The sequence below is a fragment of the Apodemus sylvaticus genome, chromosome 15 (genome assembly GCF_947179515.1).
Source record: "Apodemus sylvaticus chromosome 15, mApoSyl1.1, whole genome shotgun sequence".
NCBI lineage: Eukaryota > Metazoa > Chordata > Mammalia > Rodentia > Muridae > Apodemus > Apodemus sylvaticus.
This window is the reverse complement of record NC_067486.1, coordinates 67,542,237-67,562,899: the sequence shown is the minus strand read 5'-3', so window position 1 is coordinate 67,562,899 and position 20,663 is coordinate 67,542,237. Positions and strand designations below refer to the sequence as shown.

Sequence of the window (20,663 nt, the reverse complement as noted above, 5' to 3'; positions counted from 1 at the left end):
AGAGCTACTGCGAGGCTCCACTCAGTTCTCTTTGTACTCCAGAAACAATACAGAGCCATGGGCTGGCACCCCGTTATACACACACAAGGGCCTCAGAAAAAGCCATCACAGTCCTGTCATCTGGAAGCAATACTTCAAGATTCTCAGCCCAGAGAAGGAAATCACAGCATTCACGAAGCATGTGGTGAAGTGTGCGGTCAGAGCCAGGCACGACAGCCCACACCTGGAACCCCACAAGACTGGAAGCTGAGGCAGGTGGATCAGTTTCAGGCCAGGCCTGCACTACAAAGTGAGTTCGAGGTCCACCAGAAGAAGAAAGGGTGGGAGAAAGAGAAGCAGGGTTGGGTGGCTGGGAGCCCTCCTGGGGAGGTAAGCGGCACAGCAGGCTTCTCCACAGCTCGCTGGCAAGCAGAAGGCAGGGCCACTAAAGTCTCTACTTGCAAATATTTAAGACCCCAGTTAGTTGTTTATGTTTGACCGACTGGGCCATACTGGTCATGGAGGAAAACCTGAATCTTCCTTTTCCTCCTCTTTTCTTGGCTGGCTCATTACCATGGATGACACCTCCCTGAGCTGCAGAGACCTCAGCATACTGCTCTTGTTAGAGGACTGAACTTTGGTTCCGGGCACCCGGGTTGGGTGGCTCGGAAGCGCCTGTAACTCCAGCTCTGTGGGACACAGTGCCTCTGGCCTTCATGGGCACATACGTACACATAACTTAAAAATATGGAGCTGGAGCTACCAGAGGTTGTGAACCTCCCAACATGGGTGCTGGGAACCAAACTCGGGTCTTCTGGAAGAAATGCATACTATTAACAGCTGATCTATCCCTCCAGCCCAAGATAAACCACTTTTTTAAAAAGTGAAGCCGGGCCGTGGTGGCACACGCCTGTAATCCCAGCACTTGGGAGGCAGAGGCAGGTGGATTTCTGGTCTACAGAGGGAGTTCCAGGGCTACACAGAGAAACCCTGTCCGGAAAAAAAAAAAAAGTGACGGCCTACATGACATCATAAATCCACCTGCCTCCCTGGGATTTGTTTTGCTTTGCTCTTTGTTGATGCAGGAAGTTGGACTCTGAATCTGGCACGTCCCTGGCACTGAGCTCCATTCCCAGACAGCCTAATGTAGCACAGGTTACCTCAATCTCCTCCAGCAAGAGTTCTTCTGCTCGGTTACATTTCTTCTGGGTCTGGGAAATCTGCAGCTCAGTATTTCTTTTCATATAAAGATTCTCCAAGTTGGTTTTCGCCTTCATCTCTTGTAACTGGTCCCTGAGGTGAGCAATGTATTCGTTCCCGTTCTGCAGAGATAGTACCAGATTTCTGAATTAAAAATTCATTGAGCTTATAAATCAACAGGCGGCTGGAGGTGACCTTCTCCTGGCACATGGAGGGAAATGTATTCAGTCCTCACAATAGCATGAATAAAAAAGAGTCTTAGTGCCAGGAGGTGGAGCATAAGGCTTGTCACAGATCCCGGGACAGCCAGGACCACAGAGGGAGAACTTGTCTCACTAAAATCAGTGCTGGGCATGGTGGGCCACACCTTTAATCCCAGGACTCTGGAGGCACAGGCAGGTGGGTTAGTGTGCATTTCAAGCAAGCCTGTTTACATGTCAAGTTCTAGACCAGCCAGAGATATACACACTGAGACCCTGTCTCAAAGGAGAGAAAATGGAGCTGGTGTGGTGGTACATGCCTATAACCCCAGCCCTTGGGAAAGGAAGCAGGATGATCAGAAGTCCAAGGCCATCCTTAGCTACAACCTGAGCAGCTCAAGGCCAGCCTGGACTACAGGAGATCCTGTCTCAGAACAATGCAGAGGGTTGGCCAGATGGCTCAGTGGATCACCTCCCACCAAGCCTCAGGTTCTGAGTCTGACCCTGGAACCCACACGGTGGGGTAAGAGAGCTGGCTTCCTCAGGCCCTCCACTGACCTCCACACATGTGCCCCATGCAGGGCAATACATAAATGTGCAAGGAAGGAGGGAGGGAGGGAGGGACGGAGGGAGGGAAGGAGGGAAGGAAGAAGGCAAACTAGCAAATCCAGACTGAATCTCTCCAGAACCTTCTTTGGCAGTCAGTCTTTGCCACAGATATGCCATTATGGTCTCATTTAGGTAGAAAGCGCAATGGTCTAAGGTGTTCCCAAGTCCAGATCTCCCACAGACTCACCGGTTGCATGAAATTGGCCAAGTTAGTTAGGGCTTAGGTTTCACCTTTCAAAAACCAGAATATTAGGACCTCGTGAGTGACTATACTCCACCCCCCACCTCAACTCCATTCCCACTGGGGACTGGTTCTAACACACTCCTGCTCCCCAGGATACCAAAACCCGCAGATACTCCAGTCCTTCCCATTAAGCCTATCCAGTACAGATCCACGTTCTTTCAGACTGGCTCTGGTTGGTTGGGTCTGTGAACTCAGAACCTTTAACCCTCTAGGAATGGATATATACTGAGTGTCTCCCAGTTCGCTTTCTATTGCTGTGAGAAAACATACTGACCAAAAGCTACTTTGGGGAAGAAAGTGTCTGGCTTAAGGTCACAGCCTTAAGCTGTGGGAATTCTTGACAGAAACTCAAGGCAGGAACCTGGCAGCAGGAACTGAAGCAGCGGCGGCGGCTTGCTCAGCCTGCTTTCTTATAGAACCCAGGACCACCCAGGGGCGACGTCTCCCACTGTGGGCCGGGCCCCCTTACATCAACCATTAATCCAGAAAATGCCCCATAGACAGACACACACTGGCCGATCTGATGGAAACAATCCAGTTGAAGTTCTCTCTTCCCAGGTGACTCTAGCATGTGTCAAGTTGACAAAACTCACCACTACAGTGAGTCGCTGAACGCGTGCTAGAATAGACTCTGATGGTTACTAATGCTTTACAATTTTAAGGTCTCAAAACTCACAGATTAAAAAAAGACAATTCTTTAATGGCAGACACCAAGCTAAGAGGAGACACAGCAGGGTATGTGAGAAAAGGCAGGAGGCTCTGGGGAAACAGAAGGGTGACTTCCGTTAGCACAGGGTCTAAGAAGGTCCATCTGAGGAGACTTATTTATCCTGACACTCAACAACTATGTAAGACAGTTCATGAAAAATGAAGGCAAGGAAGTTTTCAATAAAAAGGAAAGGGCCAGCCGGGCGGTGGTGGCGCACGCCTGTAATCCCAGCACTCTGGGAGGCAGAGGCAGGTGCATTTCTGAGTTCGAGGCCATAGAGTAAGCTCCAGGACAGCCAGGACTATATAGAGAAACCCTGTCTTGAAAAAACCAAATCCAAAAAAAAAAAAAAAAGAAAAGGGAAAGGGCCAGGCTGGAGAGATGGCTCAGTGGTTAAGAGCACTGGCTGCTCTTCCAGCGGATCTGAGTTCAAATCCCAGCAACCACATGGTGGCTCACAACCATCTGTAATGGGATCTGATGCCCTCTTCTGGTGTGACTGAAGACAGCTGCAATATATTTATATACATTAAATAAATAAATAAATAAATATTTGAAAAAAAAGAAAGTAAAATAACAAAATTAAAAAAAAAAAAAGCTGGGCTGGAGAGATGGCTCAGCGGTTACGAGCACTGACTGTTCTTCCAAAGGTCCTGAGTTCAAATCCCAGCAACCACATGGTGGCTCACAGCCATCCATAACGAGATCTGACCCCCCTCTTCTGGGGTGTCTGAAGACAGCTACAGTGTACTTACATATAATAAATAAATAAATCTTAAAAAAAAAAAAGCTGGGTAGTGGTGGCACATGCCTGTAATCCCAGCACTCTTGGAGGCAGAGGCAGGCGGATTTCTGAGTTCGAGGCTAGCCTGGTCTACAGAGTGAGTTCCATGACAGCCAGTTTTCAAGAAACACTGTCTCGAAAAAACCAAATCCAAAAAGCCAAAAAGCCAAAAAGCCAAAAAGCCAAAAAAAAAAAAAAAAAAAAAAAGAAAGAAAGAAAGAAAAAGAAAAAAAGAAAGAAAAGAAAATTAAGAAAAGAATAGAAAAGAAGAGGGCCAAAGCTCCTGTAACTTTGAGTCCCTGGGCAACTAAGATCTGGATATATTTCAGAAACTGAAAGAAAATCTGCACCTCGACTTTAGCACAGGACAAGATGTCCTCATATTCTGGCTGGTTTTATCAAACTGTCTAGAAGTCAGAGCTGGAGAGGTGATAAGCTGGGATATTAAGTAATTGTTTATAAATTCAGATAACACTAGCTGTGTTAAAAAAAAAAAAAAAAAAAAAAAAGCTGTGCTTAAGAGCACTGACCACTCTTCCAGAGGTGCTGAGTTCAATTCCCACAACCACAAGGTGACTCACAACCATCTGCAGTGGGGTCTGATGCCCTCTTCTGGGGTGTCTGAAGACAGCTGCAGTGTACTCAAATAAAATAAATCTTAATTTATTCTTTTTAATGGGGGCACAGTCATTTTATTTTGATGCACATGACTAAATCACTACATCTGTAGGGAGAAGTTCTGCAAATGCTCACACCCAACAGTTGTTAAAAGAGCAGTGTCCCCTAAATAAATCTTTAAAAAAAAAAAAAAAGCCGGGCAGTGGTGGCGCATGCCTGTAATCCCAGCACTTTGGGAGGCAGAGGCAGGAGGATTTCTGAGTTCGAGGCCAGCCTGGTCTACAGAGTGAGTTCCAGCACAGCTAGGGCTACACAGAGAAACCCTGTCTTGAAAAAAACCAAAAAACAAACAAACAAACAAACAAAAAACCAAAACACTTGGGGCTGGAGAGATGGCTCAGCAGCAGTTAAGAGCACTGACTGTTCTTCCAAAGGTCCTGAGTTCAAATCCCAGCAACCACATGGTGGCTCACAACCATCCATAATGAGATCTGATGCCCTCTTCTGGGGTGTCTGAAGACAACTATAGTGCACTTACACATAATAAAAAATAAAGAAATCTTTGGGCCAGAACAAGCAGGGCAAGAGAGAGAAGAAAAAGTGTCTGAAGACATCGGCAAAGTACTCATAAATAATAAATAAATCTTTAAAAAAAACTTAAAAAGAGGAGCCTTTTTAAACTTTTTTTTTAAATAAATCTTTAAAAAAAACTTAAAAACATCTGGGTTTTAGTGCTATTGCCTTAGGCTTCTGAGTAGTCTATTTCCTTCCTGCCGACTCTCACATTTGGTGACTGTGAGACAGAGTAAGATACAAAATCCTAGCTGGCTTTAGATGCTAAAAATCTGGACTGGAGCATATCAGCAAGTGAACTGATTCACAGCCAGCAACACGAGCCAGCCAGCCACGGCTCAGGCGGAGGAGTCCTTAAAGACCTTTCACTCAGCGGCTTATCTTTCCAACAGCCTGACATCCTGATTGTCCGTGGAGCCAGGCACTTCCCTGTGACCCATGTCGCCAGACTGACACAGTGTATTTGTGGGTTCTCATCGAAGACTAAACTTCCTTGTTTGTTTGTTTTTTCTTGTTTGTTTTGTTGTTGTTGTTGGGCTTTTTTTTTGTTTGTTTTTGTTTTTGTTTTGAGACAGGGTTTCTCTGTGTAGCCCTGGCTGTCCTGGAACTCACTCCGTAGACCAGGCTGGCCTTGAACTCAGAAATCTACCTGCCTCTGCCTCCCAAGTGCTGGAATTACAGGCGTGCGCCACCACTGCCTGGCTCAGACTAAACTTTCTACTCAAAGCCCCCACTGCCTTCAGACATGGTTTGAACACAGTATTGGATCCAGAGAAGTTATGGTGATATAAGAAACCAGCCAATTTATGAGGCCCTGGTGGCTGTGAGCCAAAGCCATGTTAGCAGTAGTCCTCACAGCTGGGCCGGGACTGGGGAGCACAGGCTTCAGGATTTGGAATTCGAGTGAGGAAAGGCCGTAACTTGTCTGGCATGTCAGGCTGCCGCTTCGCTTCAGTCGGATGGCAAGAGGGAAACAGGAAAGCTGTGGCCTGAAGTAATGGCAGTCACACTAACAGCGAACAGTCCAGACACGGGTGTGAGGGTGCACGCCCCGGATTCCAGCGTGTAGGATGTGGGAGCAGCAGAAGGCCAAGGTCATCCTTGGCTGCTTAGCCAGTTCCAGCCAGCCTGAGCTACAGGAGACCAAACACATTTCTCTCTAGCCATGCCAGCACCGTGGGGCGGGGTGGGAGCATGTACAACAAATGAGACTTGATTCCAACTTCTGTAGTCTTTATAAAGTCAAGAAGTTTAAAAGTATGATAGACTTGCTCAGGAAAGGAAACTTGTGTGATGTCTGTACACTTAGGAAGGAAACAGCAGCCAGGGCCCCCCGAGGGGCTGCCCCAGGTTTACTAAGACACACTTGTGCCGCCTTTTTTCTCTCCTCTCGTCCCCTCTCTGTCCCTCTCCCTCCAGGATCTCACCATGTAGCCCTGGCTGGCCTAAAACTCAGAGATCCTCCTGCCTCAGCCTGCTAAATGCCAGGATTGAAGGTGGGTGCCACCACCCAGGCATCACCCTCTCCCCCACACGGCACCGCAGCCCACACACCTGCCTGCGTGGCTAACTGGGAAAGAGGCTTCTGTGGAGTGGGTTTAGCTCAGGAGCGTTTGGGGTCATCCTCCCAGGTGATTCTTACCTGTACTTGCATCTGACGCTCCCTTTTGACATCAACTAACTGTTTTTGAAGAGATTTTATCTGTCTTCTTCCCTTTTCCTCCCTAAGAGAAGCAAGAACAGTAAGAACAGGGTATGTGGTATTTGCCCAGCTTTTTGCTTGTTATTGTGTTGTTTGTTTTGCAGGGCTGTGGATCAAACTTGGAGCCTAGTGTGTTTACGAAGTGCCCCCTGCTAGCCACGCCGCAGCCTAGGACACTGACCAAGGATTTCAGTGTGGTCCATCTTGAGAAGGACAAACATCAGAGGAGCAGTATCTCCCCTGTTGATAATAATACAAGAGGTTGGACCCAGGGGCTCTGTGTGCCAGGTCGTCCCTCTCCCACTGACTGCCCCCCAGCACTGTCTGCCCCCCCAGCACCGACTCCATTATTTTTACGTCTCATAACTTACCCATGCTGGCCTGGGGTAACCTGCCACCCCCCTGCTTCAACTTCCAAAGTATCTGAGATTACAATCCCATATCCTACACGTAGCTATGGTATTCTTAATATAGCGTGGATTCAAGTAACCAAGGACATCTGAATAGTCGGCCCATCAAAGCCCAGGATATTCAGGAGCTCCGAACCCAAGAGCCTGCCTTCCAGTGACAACTGAATGAATGTACATGCTTAATGCTTGGGAAATCTAGGACTTCTGGTAAGTTTTATCCCATCGTAAAATATGCAGGACCTGGAGAGATGGCTCAGTGGGTAAGTGCTAGCCAGGAAGTGTGGACCTGAGTTTGGAGACACAGAACCCACATAAGGCCAGGTGCACTAGCATTCCCCTGTAGCCCACTGTTCAGTAAGATGAGAGCCAGATACAAGGGGATCCTCAGAGGTACTGGCAGAAACAAAACAACAGAGAGTCAGTGCCTGACATTGTCCTCAGACCGCCACATATGAATACTGTTGCACATACATGCCTACACTCACACAAAAAACTGCAGAGCCGGGGAGTTGCTCGGTAAAGGATTTGCCATATAAATGTGAGGACGAGAGCTCAGATCAACAGAACTCACATAAGTACCACACCTGTCTCTCCAGCACTCCGAAGGCAGATAGGCTATTCCCGGAGCAAGCTGGGTAGACATAGTAAATGCATAGATGAGTTCTGGGTTCAACTGAGAGATTCTATCTCAAGGAAAAAGTTGGGAAACACTCAAGAAAGACTCCCAGTGTCAACTTCAGGCCTACATACACACATGCACGCACCTACACACATACACGTGTCCCCTCTCGTGTATATACACACTTGCGCACATACATATATGTCAGAAAAGAAATATTGCTGGGCTGGAGAGATGGCTCAGCGGTTAAGAGCACTGACTGCAGCTGGGCGTGGTGGCACACGCCTGTAATCCCAGCACTTGGGAGGCAGAGGCAGGTGGATTTCTGAGTTCAAGGCCACCCTGCTTTACAGAGTGAGTTCCAGGACAGCCAGGGGCTACACAGAGAAACCCAGTCTTGAAAAACAAAAACAAAACAAAACAAAAAAACAAACAAACAAAAAAAAAAGAGCACTGACTGCTCTTCCAGAGGTCCTGAGTTCAATTCCCAGCAACCACATGGTGGCTCACAACCATCTGTAATGAGATCTGATGCCCTTTTCTGGTGTGTCTGAAGACAGCTACAGTGTACTCATATACATAAAATAAATAAATCCTTTTTTAAAGAAAGGAATATTGCAAGGCAGACCAAGATGCTTAGCACATAGCCTGTAGTTCCAGCTACTCTGAGGCAGGAGAAGTTCCTAGGGGTCTGAGGGCCACCTACAGAGCACATGAGAGCCTCTAAAAGAGCATCACAAAAGTCATAAACTCGCCCCCCCCACCTTGTGATGACGTCATGGAAATTCATCTTGCTGTCTCTCTCTTTGCCCAGGGCTTCCAGGAGACTGGTGAAAGAGCCGGAATCCTGCATCTCCACCATGGTGTTTGCAATCACATCACTGAAATATTGCCTGCCAGCCAAGGGGAACAAAGAGAGAAAGGCTTGTAAGACAGACTGCTCCATCTCCTTAAGTCCAGCTGGGTGGTGCTGGTGCACACCTTTAATCCTAGCACTGGTGAGTGCATGCATGTGTGCATATCACACATCAGAAAATAAGAAAAAAAAAGAGTTTCCATTTATCTGTCAAACTGCCTTCCAGCTCTTTCTCTTTGTGCCCACAGATCACTGCTAATGTAGCTTCCTGTTGAGGGACAGTCGGTTAACACAGAGACTCCGAAGTGGTCAAAGTACAGAGGATGTGTGGCTACAGAGTGCTCAGTGCTATAGGATATCTGCATCACTCCCTGTCAAGGCTCAGAACACATCTCAAGAGAGGAGGACAGAAAGAATGGAAGGGCAGAGAAGGGGGTTCAGTGTTGTGGAATGCTGTCCTCCAACCAGGACATGACCTTTGTCCTCTGAAACTCTCAGCAGCTGGGACTACTTGGATCAGACTGGGCCCACAAACATAAGGTCTTAGAGTGGCAGACTCACGTAGACACACACGCAGCCCATGCCCTCCCACTCCATCCCCTCAAGTGTCTGCTTGAGGAGAGAGAGGGATTTTCTTCAGGGGTACATACGGCTGTGTGTGAGGTAACCATGTTCCTGTACACAAGCCTGATCCACCAGCAGACAAAAGCATGAGTACAATTGGGAGCTGGCTATGGACAGACTAAAGCTTTGTCTTAAGTTTAAGTTTCTGTGCTTAAGAGAGCAGTAAAACAAAATGCCCCGACCTGTAAGCCCTACTTGCCCGGGGATGGCTAACTTCCTGAGATGCTGGGGCTGTTGTTCATGTAAGACACAAGCCACACACTGTAGTCTCACTCCTGTAAACGAGGCTGGGTGTCCAAACTGTGCAGGATGTGCTTGATCACATGTAGGGGGAAGTGTGTAGGCAGGAAGCACACCAGGATGTATGCTTGTCCCTGATTGGACAAAGGCAGGAAGTGCAGAGCCTTGGGGGTATTGCCTTTAGAAGCACCTGATTAACATAATTTGGTGCCATTCTTGGCGTCCTGGGTGTGGACCTGGCCAGTGCCCATCATCCTGGCTAGTATTTAATAAAGCTTGCTTCAAACTTGGTTTAAAGATTGTGATCATGGTATTACTCTTACCCTGTGGGCTATACAGCTGGGAAAGGGAGGCATGGGAGGGAGTTGGGACATGGTAATAAATGTGATTCAAAATGCATTCTTCATACATCTATTAAAACATCATAATGGAACTGTTATGTAAAAATAGTATATGTGGCTGGGTGGTGGTGGTGCACGCCTGAAATCCCAGCATTCCAGGAGGCAGAGGCAGGTGGGAGGCAGAGGCAGGCAGGATTTCTGAGTTTGAAGCCAGCCTGGTCTACAGAGTGGGTTCCAGGACAGCCAGGGCTACACAGAGAAACTCTGTCTCGGGGGAAAAAAAAAAAATCCAAAAAACCAAAAAAAATAGTATATGCTAATAAAATCATTTTTAAAAACCCTCAAAAACAAGCATGCTGAGTCATGGTCACAGACCTATAAACCAACCCTTGTAAGGTACAAGCAAGAGGCTGTACATGTAGTCCAAGGTCTCTCAGCTAGGTGGTAAGACTGAGGACAGCCTGGGCTACATGAGACTTGATTTTAGAAAAAAGAGAAAGAAGAAAGAAAATGCACAATCGTTTGTCAGTTCCACACAAAATTATCATTTCATTATATACTTCTTCATTAAGAAGTATACAAAAATTTTTCTACTTTTATTTATTTATTTATTTATTTATTTATTTATTTATTTATTTATTTAGGTTTTGGGGATTTGGCTTTTTCAAGACAGAGTTTCTCTGTATAGTCCTGGCTGTCCTGGAACTCACTCTGTAGACCAGGCTGGCCTCGAACTCAGAAATCCACCTGCCTCTGCCTCCCAGAGTGCTGGGATTACAGATGTGCGCCACCGCTGCTACCACCACCCAGCACTTTTTATTTTTTAAAGATTTATTTATTATTATATGTAAGTACACTATAGCCAGGTCTTCAGACACACCAGAAGAGGGCTTCAGATTATATTACAAATGGTTGTGAGCCACCATGTGGTTGCTGGGATTTGAACTCAAGACCTTCGGAAGAGTAGTCAGTGTTCTTAACTGCTGAGCCATCTCTTCAGCCTCATAATTAAAAATTATTTTAATTATTAGGTTTTTTTCCTCTCTCTCTCTCTCTCTCTCTCTCTCTCTCTCTCTCTCTCAATTAAGAAAACCAGGGCAGAGTGACTCACACCTTTAATTTCAGCACTTAGAAGGTGGAAGGTGGATCTATGTGAGTTCCTGGACAGCCAAAAGGAAAAACCTGTCTTGAGACAGAGAAATCCTGTCTAGAAAAACAGAAAGGAAAGAAAGGGGGAGGGAGGGAGGGAGGGAGGGAGGGAGAGAGAGAGAGAGAGAAGTTTCCAGTACCACAAAAAAGAAAAAGTTTTGAAGCTAAAATAGGATGAGGCAGTGCAGATCTGTAAGCCCAGCACTCACTCCGAAGGCAGAGCTGGGCTGGGCCCCAGGAGTTTGAGACCAGCCTGGTCTACATAGTCAGTTCCAGAACACCTGAGACTACAGACTGAGAAAGAATGGGAAGGAAAGAAGAGAGGGAGGGAGGGAGAGGAGAGGGAGGCAACGAGGGGGGAGGGAGGAAAGAGGGGGGAGGAGGAAAGAGGGGGGGAGGAGGAAAGGCAGAAACAAAGGCTCATTAACCACTAACATGGCCAACATAATCCAGCCACCATGTTTTAAACTGTAGCACTCTGCCACTTTAGTGACCCTATTGCCTTAGTGGCCTTCAGTGACCCTATTGCCACAGTAGTCACCCAACACAGCACTAAACCTCAGGGCTTCCTTACCTTCCGGGATCCACTCTCCCTTACCTGTCATTCTGAATTTTCTTCAGCGTCTCCAGAGTCATCGTGGTCTGCTTTGTAGGTTTTTTAAATGTATAATCCTGCCCTCTCTGTTTGTTTTCTGCCATGGATTTTTCTTTAGTTATCAAAGAAGCCGATATTTTTGGTGTGCTTGGAATCATAGATGCTCCTTCATGGCTGGCTTTCTGAAAATAAAGGTTAAAGATACAGTTTTAGTGGCTGAAGAGATGGCTCAGTGCTTAAGAGCACTTGTTCTGGTCCAGAGCCTCAGTTCGAGCCCCAGCACCCATGTGGTGGCGCACAACCGTCTGTAACTCCAGTTGCAGAGGCTCCAACACACTCTCTGGACCTCAGTAAGCACCACGGATGCACGTGATGCACAGATATAGATGCAGGCAATATATTCATACACATAAAAAAATCTTAAAAATAAAAACCATGAAGACTGATTTAAAGAGTCAGCGTTCTAAGAGGACTACCTGTTTTCAACGCTTTTCTCCAGTTACCGTCCATACTCCAAAACACCAGACCCTTTCCTCAGACCCTCAAGCCACCTATCCTGCCGTTTCCCGGCTTCCTGTCTTTGCGTGTGTCTCTCTATCATCCCCTAACTTGCCACCTGGTAAACGTAAGACAAAGATCTAAGGTAAGATCTTGGGACCGAGGGTGTGGGCCAATGGTAGAATACATCTGTAATATGTGGAAGGTCCTAGACACAAGTCCCAGCCTCACAAAAAGTAAAAGCGATGAGGAAGATGGCCGAGACTTTTATTTCCAGCATGTGGGAGGGGGAGAGGCATCAGGTGTTCAAGACCATCCTTGGCAGTATTAGTAAATTTCAGGGCAGCCTAGGCTAAGTAGAGCCTGCTCAAAACTCCTACAAATCCAAAAACAATAAATAAAAGCATATGAGTTATTTATAAATTGTCTTTGCTGCAAGCGTTTATCATATTGTAAGTATAAAATTCAATATGAGATCTTGTGTCTCTTTTTCTTTCTTTTTTTTTTTTTTTGGTTTTTTGGATTTGTTTTTTTTCGAGACAGGGTTTCTCTGTGTAGCCCTGGCTATCCTGGAACTCACGCTGTAGACCAGACTGGCCTCGAACTCAGAAATCCGCCTGCCTCTGCCTCCCAAGAGTGCTGGGATTACAGGCATGCACTACCACCGCCCGGCAGATCTTGTGTTTCTTAAGAGGTGATAGTGTTGTAGAGACACCAGTTCAAACTTTTTCTTTTTTCTTTTCTCTCTTTCTTTCTTTCTTTTTTTTTATTTGTAGTTATTTTGAGACAGAGTTTCTCTGTATTCCTGGCTGTCCTGGAACTTACTCCATAGACCAGGTTAACCTTGAACTCAGAGATCTGCCTGCCTCTGCCTTTTGAGGGAGGGCTGGTTTTAAATGAGTGTGCTGTCACCACCCAGCCTCACTTAAAAGATTTATTTATTTTCTGTATGACTACACTGTTGCTCGCTTCAGACACACCAGCAGAGGGGTCAGATCTCATTACAGATGAGCAGCCATGTGGTTGCTGGGATTTGAACCTCTGAAAGAGCAGTCAGTGCTCTTAACCGCCGAGCCATCTCTCCAGCCCCCGGCTTCACTTTAAATTCTCCATTTGCTTCCATTTCTCTCTCCTTTCTATTTTCACTGTTTTCTTTCTAGACTAAAAATGTATATGGGGCCTTCTGCTGGGCCAGTCAGACTCTGAGTGAACCCCTACTTCTTCATTTTCTTTGATCCCCAATTCTCTCCTGAATAAAGACGGGTGTTGTTCACAGATATGGTCATCTGCATAGCATCCTTGCTTAGTACAATGCCTAGGATACATCAGAAACTCAAATGCTCATCAAACACGACTCTGAAACACACAGAGAGCATGGTGGCATGCTCCTGCGGTATCAGGTCCTAAGGAGGCGAGCTGGGTGAAGAGAGAATGTGAGTTTGATGCCAGCTTGGGCGACACAGTGAGAAAGACTGAAAACAAACCAACCTAAAAACTATACAGGATAAAAGGGGGCTTTACTAAAAAGTGAAAGGCAGTGTCAGTTTAGAGATGTGGTTTACATCTTGAGGGATTGCCACATAGCAAAAGCCAAAATATTCTTCAGACCAAAATTCAAGTACCAAACAAAAAAATAAACAAAAAAGCCGGGCGGTGGTGGTGGACCCCGGTAATCCCAGCACTCTGGGAGGCAGAGGCAGGAGGATTTCTGAGTTCAAGGCCAACCTGGTCTACAGAGTGAGTTCCAGGACAGCCAGGGATATACAGAGAAACCCTGTCTCGAAAAAACCAAATCCAAAAAAAAACAAAAAAAATTCAGGTACCAAGAAACTCTAAGACAGCATGTGTCTTCCAACTGATGATGATTATTATTCACCCTGTGACTAAATAATTTGGCTATTGACAATGATTACATATTGGGACCGCAAAGCCAGCCTCTTTATCTGAACCCTGGCCCTATTTCTTACTAACCATGAGTAGCCTGTGATCCCAGTTCTGGGCAGGCAGAGACAAGAAAATTCTGGGAGCCTGGCAGGCTAGCTGAAGCCTGATCTTAGATAATTATTTAAAATTTCTATGCCTCCATTTTCCCATTGGCAAAATAAATTTACTACTTTAAAAACTGTTCAAGGAGGGGGCATGGAAACAAGAGAAAACTTGATATTTTAATTTCACTCCTACTCTTAGACCCCCTTGTCCCCAGCCCCCAGACTCCCTTCACATGGTCCCTTCCACTTCAAGTCCTGGGTGAGTATGTATGTGTATATAAATCCTGGGTGAGCATGTATGTGTATATAAATCCTGGGTGGGTATGTATGTGTATATAAATCCTGGGTGAGTATGTATGTGTATATAAATTCAGATCTCACCTATGAGGGAATACATGCACCTGCCCACAAATGCACACACACAGGTATACACACAGATAAATAATTCAAAATAATAATGAATCCTGTACTGGCTAGTTTTGTGTGTCAACAAGACACGGGCTGGAGTTATCACAGAGAAAGGAGCTTCAGTTGGGGCAATGCCTCCATGAGATCCAGCTGTGGGACATTTTCTCATTAGTGATCAAGGGGGGAGGACCCATTGTGGGTGGTGCCATCTCTGGGAGGGTATTCTTGGATTCTATAAGAGAGCAAGCTGAGCAAGCCAGGGGAAGCAAACCAGTAAGGAACATCCCTCCATGGCCTCCGCATCAGCTCCTGCTTCCTGACCTCCTTTGGTGATAAACAGCAATTTGGAATAGTAAGCTGAACAAATCCTTTCCTCCCCAACTTGCTTCTTGGTCATGATGTTTGTGCAGGAATAGAAATCCTGACTAAGACAAATCGTTTTAAGAAAAAGACATCATAAAGAAGGCTCTGATTATGCCAGAAAAATTTGTAGGTAAAAGATCGCTATTATAAACCACAATAAGACTGAAGAAGTTTCATTCTTCCGACTGGGGGGGTCCCAGGGTCAGACCCAGGTCATTAAGCTCTGCGTGACCCTTATGCCAGGCAGTGGGGCCATGGGCTACAGAATGCTGCCTTAAACTCACTGAACCATCGCACCAGCCTGGCCTGGAATTTTCTATGTAGAGCAGGCTGTCCCAAAGACACTGAAATCTTGTCTCTGCATCCCGAGTGCTAATATGACAGACACGAGCTCAAAAATGAACAGAAGTCATCATTGAAAATATAATTAACGACAGAGTAAGGTTTCCAAATATTTACAAAAGCAGGCTACAACGTATTCAACAACAAAAACAGTTATTTTTTTTTCCAAAGCTGTAGTGGGTTGGTGTGATGTATTCAAATATTAAATTCTGTACCCCAAGGTCTTGTTCCAAGATGAGCAGGTCCTTATGTACACCAACTTTTTTCCTGTAAACCTTGCCCCCCAAGTTATCCGTGACTGGTTAATAAAGATGTCTACCACTGAGGTAGAGGTGGGCGGGGCTTCAGTTCCCAGACTTGATGTCTGAGGCAGGGGAAGGAGAGAGAGGAGGAGCAAGGAAGAAGTAGCCATGGGGTAGGTCCATCAAGAGCCTGTGGCCATGAACGACAGCTTGTGGGAGTAAGAGTGGCAAGACGTAAGTGATACCTGAGGGCTACTGACAGGGAAGTAGACAACGTGGCTTAGAGGGGGGATACCTGCCCAGCTCTAATGCTTTAAGGCTTATTATAAATATAACAGTGAAGGCTAGGCTCATTCCAAGACAGGCTTCAGAGGGGCAGTTCAGGAGAGCAGGCCTAAATCTGTTTCCAAGAACTGGCCAATTCCAGGCAAGTGCAGGCAAGTCCTGCCCTCAGAAGCTGCCCTGCCACCTGACCTGAGGCAATGGGTCAGCAGCAGCTTCCAGACTTCCCCAGCCACTTCCTCAGCAGCAGTTTCCAGTCCGCCCCAGCAAGTTTCCAGCCCCAACACTCTGGTAATGGAATGCTGGTTGTCTTGGGGTTTTACTGCTATGAACAGACACCACAACCAAGGCAAGTCTTATAAAGAATAACATTTAATTGAGGCTGGCTTACAGGTTCAGAGGCTCAGTCCATTATCATCAAGGCAGGAACATGGCAGCATCCAGGCAGGCATGGTGCAGGAGGAGCTGAGAGTTCTACGTCTTCATCTGGAGGCTGCCAGCTGAATACTGGCTTCCAGGCAGCTAGGATGAGGGTAGCCCACGCCCACTGTGACATGCCTACTCCAACAGGGCCATACCTCCTAATAGTGCCACTCCCTGGCCTAAACATATACAAACCATCACATCCATAAAGATGGACCCAACAGACTAACATAGAGGTCACAGACCCCAGAATTCTTGATGTGCTTTTAAAAAAGGCCTGAAAGCTCACTTGGTTGTCTCCTTATGTGCATGTTTGACTCCTGTAGAATAAAATACTCTCCGTTTACACACTATATGAGTCCAGGGTATCATTCTTCAGGGAATCATGCGCCCTTACATGTCTTTTATTTAGGAACTAAATGATCTAAGGTGGGTAAAATCCTCCGAATAAATATTACTGCAACCCGAGCAGTGTTGGTAGGGTCCTGATGAGTCTCCTCCCCCTACCCAAAGAATTTAAAACATGATCTCAATACATGTACAGCAGCCCCACAACATCCAGAGGACAGGTTCCAGGGCATGGCTGGCTACTCAAGCCCCTTAAATAAAGCTACTGCACTGATGGCATATGATCTGTGTAAATGCTTTCTACATTTAAAATAGGCTCTAGATTGCTGATAATGCTGAGCACAATGTATAGTTGTTATATATTGACATGTTTAGGGAAAGGAGATAAAGGGGAAAACTCTAACATAGTCGGTAAAGATCAAACTTTTCCAAATACTTTTTTTTACCAGAGGTTGGTTGGTCCAGAAATCCAGAATCTGTGTACACTGAAGGCTATCTGTGCTGTATTTACACAGACTTAGCTTGGAGCCTTTTGGACTAATGCCAGTATCCTGCAGAAGCTTACTGAAGTACCCTAAGCTATATGTCCCCTTTTCCATTTTGGCTACAGATCTCAAGGAACTGTGATATGGCCCTTGATTTGCTGCAAAGGTGCTGCTTCCGAGGTAAACTGAATGGCCCAGGCAGTACACTAATGGAGAGGCCCCAAGGAAAGAGAACAAGATGGATGGAGGTGCGCGTCTCACCTGGCTGAGGCTCTGCCTTCTCTCATACTGCACCGGAATGATGTAGCCTAGAATAGAGAGCTGGTCAATGATGTCCTCCATGACTGTGGACACCCGCAGCACGTCGAGAAGGGACAGTCTCTCTATGACTTCTGGGGAGGTCACTTCCTCTTCTTCATAATCTAGATCTTCTTCTGCAGCTTCAGGTGGCTCTCCTGTCACCACCACAGTGACTTCAGGTTGTAAAACCTCTGAGAGAGACCCCATGACTTCCAGCTCTTCCCTAAAGTCGAGAGGAAAGAAAGATTAAATTGGTGGCTCATGTGGAAATATTACTTACCCTCAAAATCACAGGAAGCGTGTTGCCAAGGACCAGCCCTGGCTTGGAGAGGGGTTCTTAGAGAAGGGGTGTCTGAAAGCAGCGAAGCAAACTCACAGTCAAATCGTGGGTCCGAGCTGACCACCAGGGCTTTGCTGGAGCCAGCTCTCTAAGCTCTGCTCAACGCAGCTTTCCAAGCACGTCTCTCTTGCTGGTCTTAAAACTTCTATGGATAGCTCATCTCTTACAGATCAAAAGCCCAGATTTTTTATTTATATATCAATTCAGTCAGTACCCAGATTCCCTCTTGATTACCCCAAGAATCAGATCCCAAGGAGACAGCAAGCACATTAAAAAAAAAATTACAAAAGAATTCAGAGGTGGCCGGGCAGTGGTGGTGCACACCTTTAATCCCAGCACTTAGGAGGCAAAGGCAGGTAGATTTCTGAGTTCGAGGCCAGCCTGGTCTACAGCCTGTTCCAGGACAGCCAGGGCTATACAGAGAAACTCTGTCTCGAAAAACCAAAAACCAAAAAATGAAAAAAGAAAAAAAAAAAAAGAAAAGAATTCAGAGATCTGTCCGCACCTGTTAAGTACAGATGATAAGCTAGCTGGGTGGGACCCCCAACCTGAAATTACCATATCTATCTTGTCTGGACCTGGACCGGAACTAAGTCCCAGGTAGACTTTGAACTCAGGAATCTGTCTGCCTTTGCAAGCGAAAAGAAAAGAAAAGAAAAGAAAAGAAAAGAAAAGAAAAGAAAAGAAAAGAAAAGAAAAGAAAAGGAAAACAAAACCTTAGCTGGGTGGGATCTCCCTCAATCACCCCTCCCTAAATCTCTTAGCTCTTAGCTCCTTCCTGCCTCTGCCTCCCAAGTGCGGCGATTAAAGGTATGTGCCACCACGGCCTGGCTTAGTATTTGTATCTTAGTTCCTTAGTGTCTTTCTAACAAGTTGGCTCACATCGCAGCTTCCTCTGTTCCTTTAGATCTGTAAAGCTCCTTATACAATTCATATTGCATCCTCATGCTTTATTTACATAGTTGAGAAATTATATATTTTGAACTCATGCTTTTAATGTTCTTTCCCACAGCCTCAAGGGGTATCCTGAAGGTCTCAGCATTCACCATTTTGCTGAGGCATAGCCACACGCTCATCTCCTGGACACCTGCTGCTTCTCATTATCATGGAATCTGTAATGGTTAACAAGGAAGACATTCCTCAAAAGAGGAAAAAGAATATATAAACAGGCCTTATACTCACAAAGGCCATTGACACTCTAGAGGCTCTTGGCTGCTGGTCCTGTTCTAGGACAGGGCAGGGTTCCATGGGCAGGAACCATGTCTTTCCACCCCTATGGAGGCCATATTAGACTCAGCAGCATGTAGATTGACTCCTGTGAACTTCATGTTGTCATATAACATAACCTCTATAAAAGACCAAGGTGGGGGGTTGCATGGAATTCTGCCAAAGACCCTCCAGTAGGACCAACTAAAGGCAAGGTACTGGCTGGTAAAGCCATGCTGTTTGCCTGTGTTGATACATTTATCTGAAGGTTCCATATTCAGATCAATCCCCAGGGCCTCATGAGTACTGAAAGGCAGACCATGCTAGCCAGCCTCCAAGATGGCCCACAATACTCTTTCTGGTTTTTATGTCCTGGTGTGGTTTTCCTTACACTAGGTAGGGAAACCACAAGGATCTGGTGAGAGAAGGAATGTGATTACCAGAGCTAGGTGGTAAATAACATGGCTACTTCTATCTCACTCAAAAGCTCACGTCCAGGGAAGTGCCTTGTCTGTCATGAGGACACTTAGGGTGCCCTGGCCAACTCCAACCTTCTGGTTAACAGTGTCTACTTCATTGCATCTAGAACCACCTAGGAGATAAACATGTGGACATGACTGTGAAGGATTTGTAGACCAGGTTACTTGAGATGGGGAGACTTATCTGACATGTACTGAATAAAAAAGAGAATCCGAGTCCTTGCATTCACCTCTGCTTCCTGACTGTGGAAGGCACGTGACCTCCCTTCTGCTCTTGCTGCCACTCCTACCCCTCCAAGTGTGAGTGAGCCAAGACAACGCCTTTCACGGCTTCCCCAAACTGCTTCCAGTCTGGCATTTTGTCCCAGAACCATTTGCTAAATGCTCCCAAATACCCAACCCACAGCAACTCTGAAATGATAAGATTTTTTATATTTAGGTCATTACATTAGTTTGTTACATTGTTACAGATAAATAATCTACAGAAGTTAACAAATGGCGTAATGCAATAGCACATGGACAAACAAGGTGGGACTTAAAACGTACCCTTCCATTCTTCCTCAGTTACTTTCTTTGCCCTCTGGGGTAGATTTATAATTTCACAAGAATGAAGTAACCTAAAGTAGAAAAGGAACACTGGTATCAGCTCAGGGGATGCTAACTCGTCCTTCATTCCCATGCTCTTTTTGTAGGAGAAAAAAAATCCCAGCATCCCGAGAGCTAGGGTTTGTCTCCTACTCCTGAGGAGCGCAGGCTCATAGGATGCAGCTGTAGTTAAGTGGCTGGCTCCATCACTGGTCCACCAAAACAGAAGCTATATTCAAGGTAGTCTTTTGTTTCTTCTTACAGTAAACTGACATCTAACACAATTTTAGTATGTGTCCTTGTACTCTGATTTTGATTGGTAGTCACTGGAGAACAGATTTATTTTTAATCCTAATTTCTTCTACTATTCTCACCTCTATATTGAGCTAAATGATTCTGCCCTGCTCTGTCAGTATTCTAACTTGACTTAGAAAAATCAAGATTATGTTTGGCAAAACTGTATTTTTTAATTCATTTTTTAAAAGGTTTATGTATTTATTATATGTAAGTACAATGTAGCTATCTTTAGACACCAGAAGAAGGCATCAGATCTCTTTTTTTTTTTTTTTTTTTTTTTGGTTTTTTCGAGACAGGGTTTCTCTGGCTGTCCTGGAACTCACTCGGTAGACCAGGCTGGCCTCGAACTCAGAAATCCGCCTGCCTCTGTCTCCCAGAGTGCTGGGATTACAGGCATGCGCCACCACCACCCGGCCCTTTTTTTTTTTTTTAAAGATTTATTTATTATTATATGTAAGTACACTGTAGCTGTCTTCAGACACCCCAGAAGAGGATGTCAGATCTCTTTACGAATGGTTGTGAGCCACCATGTAGGCGCTGGGATTTGAACTCAGGACGTTTGGAAGAGTAGTCAGTGCTCTTACCAGCTGAACTGTCTATTCAGTCCTTTAAATTAATTTTTATC

At 45.7% G+C, this 20,663-nt stretch overlaps 1 protein-coding gene across 1 annotated transcript in view; it reads right to left on the bottom strand.

Moving 5' to 3' along the window:
• Iqcg (IQ motif containing G) overlaps window positions 1-19,769 on the bottom strand; it is a 32,087-nt gene extending 12,318 nt beyond the window's left edge. The window contains exons 1-6 of the mRNA XM_052158618.1: window positions 19,703-19,769; window positions 17,093-17,354; window positions 11,456-11,634; window positions 8,412-8,540; window positions 6,559-6,640; window positions 1,140-1,301 (exon numbers count right to left, since the gene is read on the bottom strand). Of these exons, the coding sequence (XP_052014578.1) occupies window positions 1,140-1,301; window positions 6,559-6,640; window positions 8,412-8,540; window positions 11,456-11,634; window positions 17,093-17,354; window positions 19,703-19,710 (822 nt within the window). The 5' untranslated portion in view covers window positions 19,711-19,769. The remainder of the gene's footprint in view (window positions 1-1,139; window positions 1,302-6,558; window positions 6,641-8,411; window positions 8,541-11,455; window positions 11,635-17,092; window positions 17,355-19,702) is intronic.
• Between the last annotated feature and the right edge of the window lie 894 nt (window positions 19,770-20,663).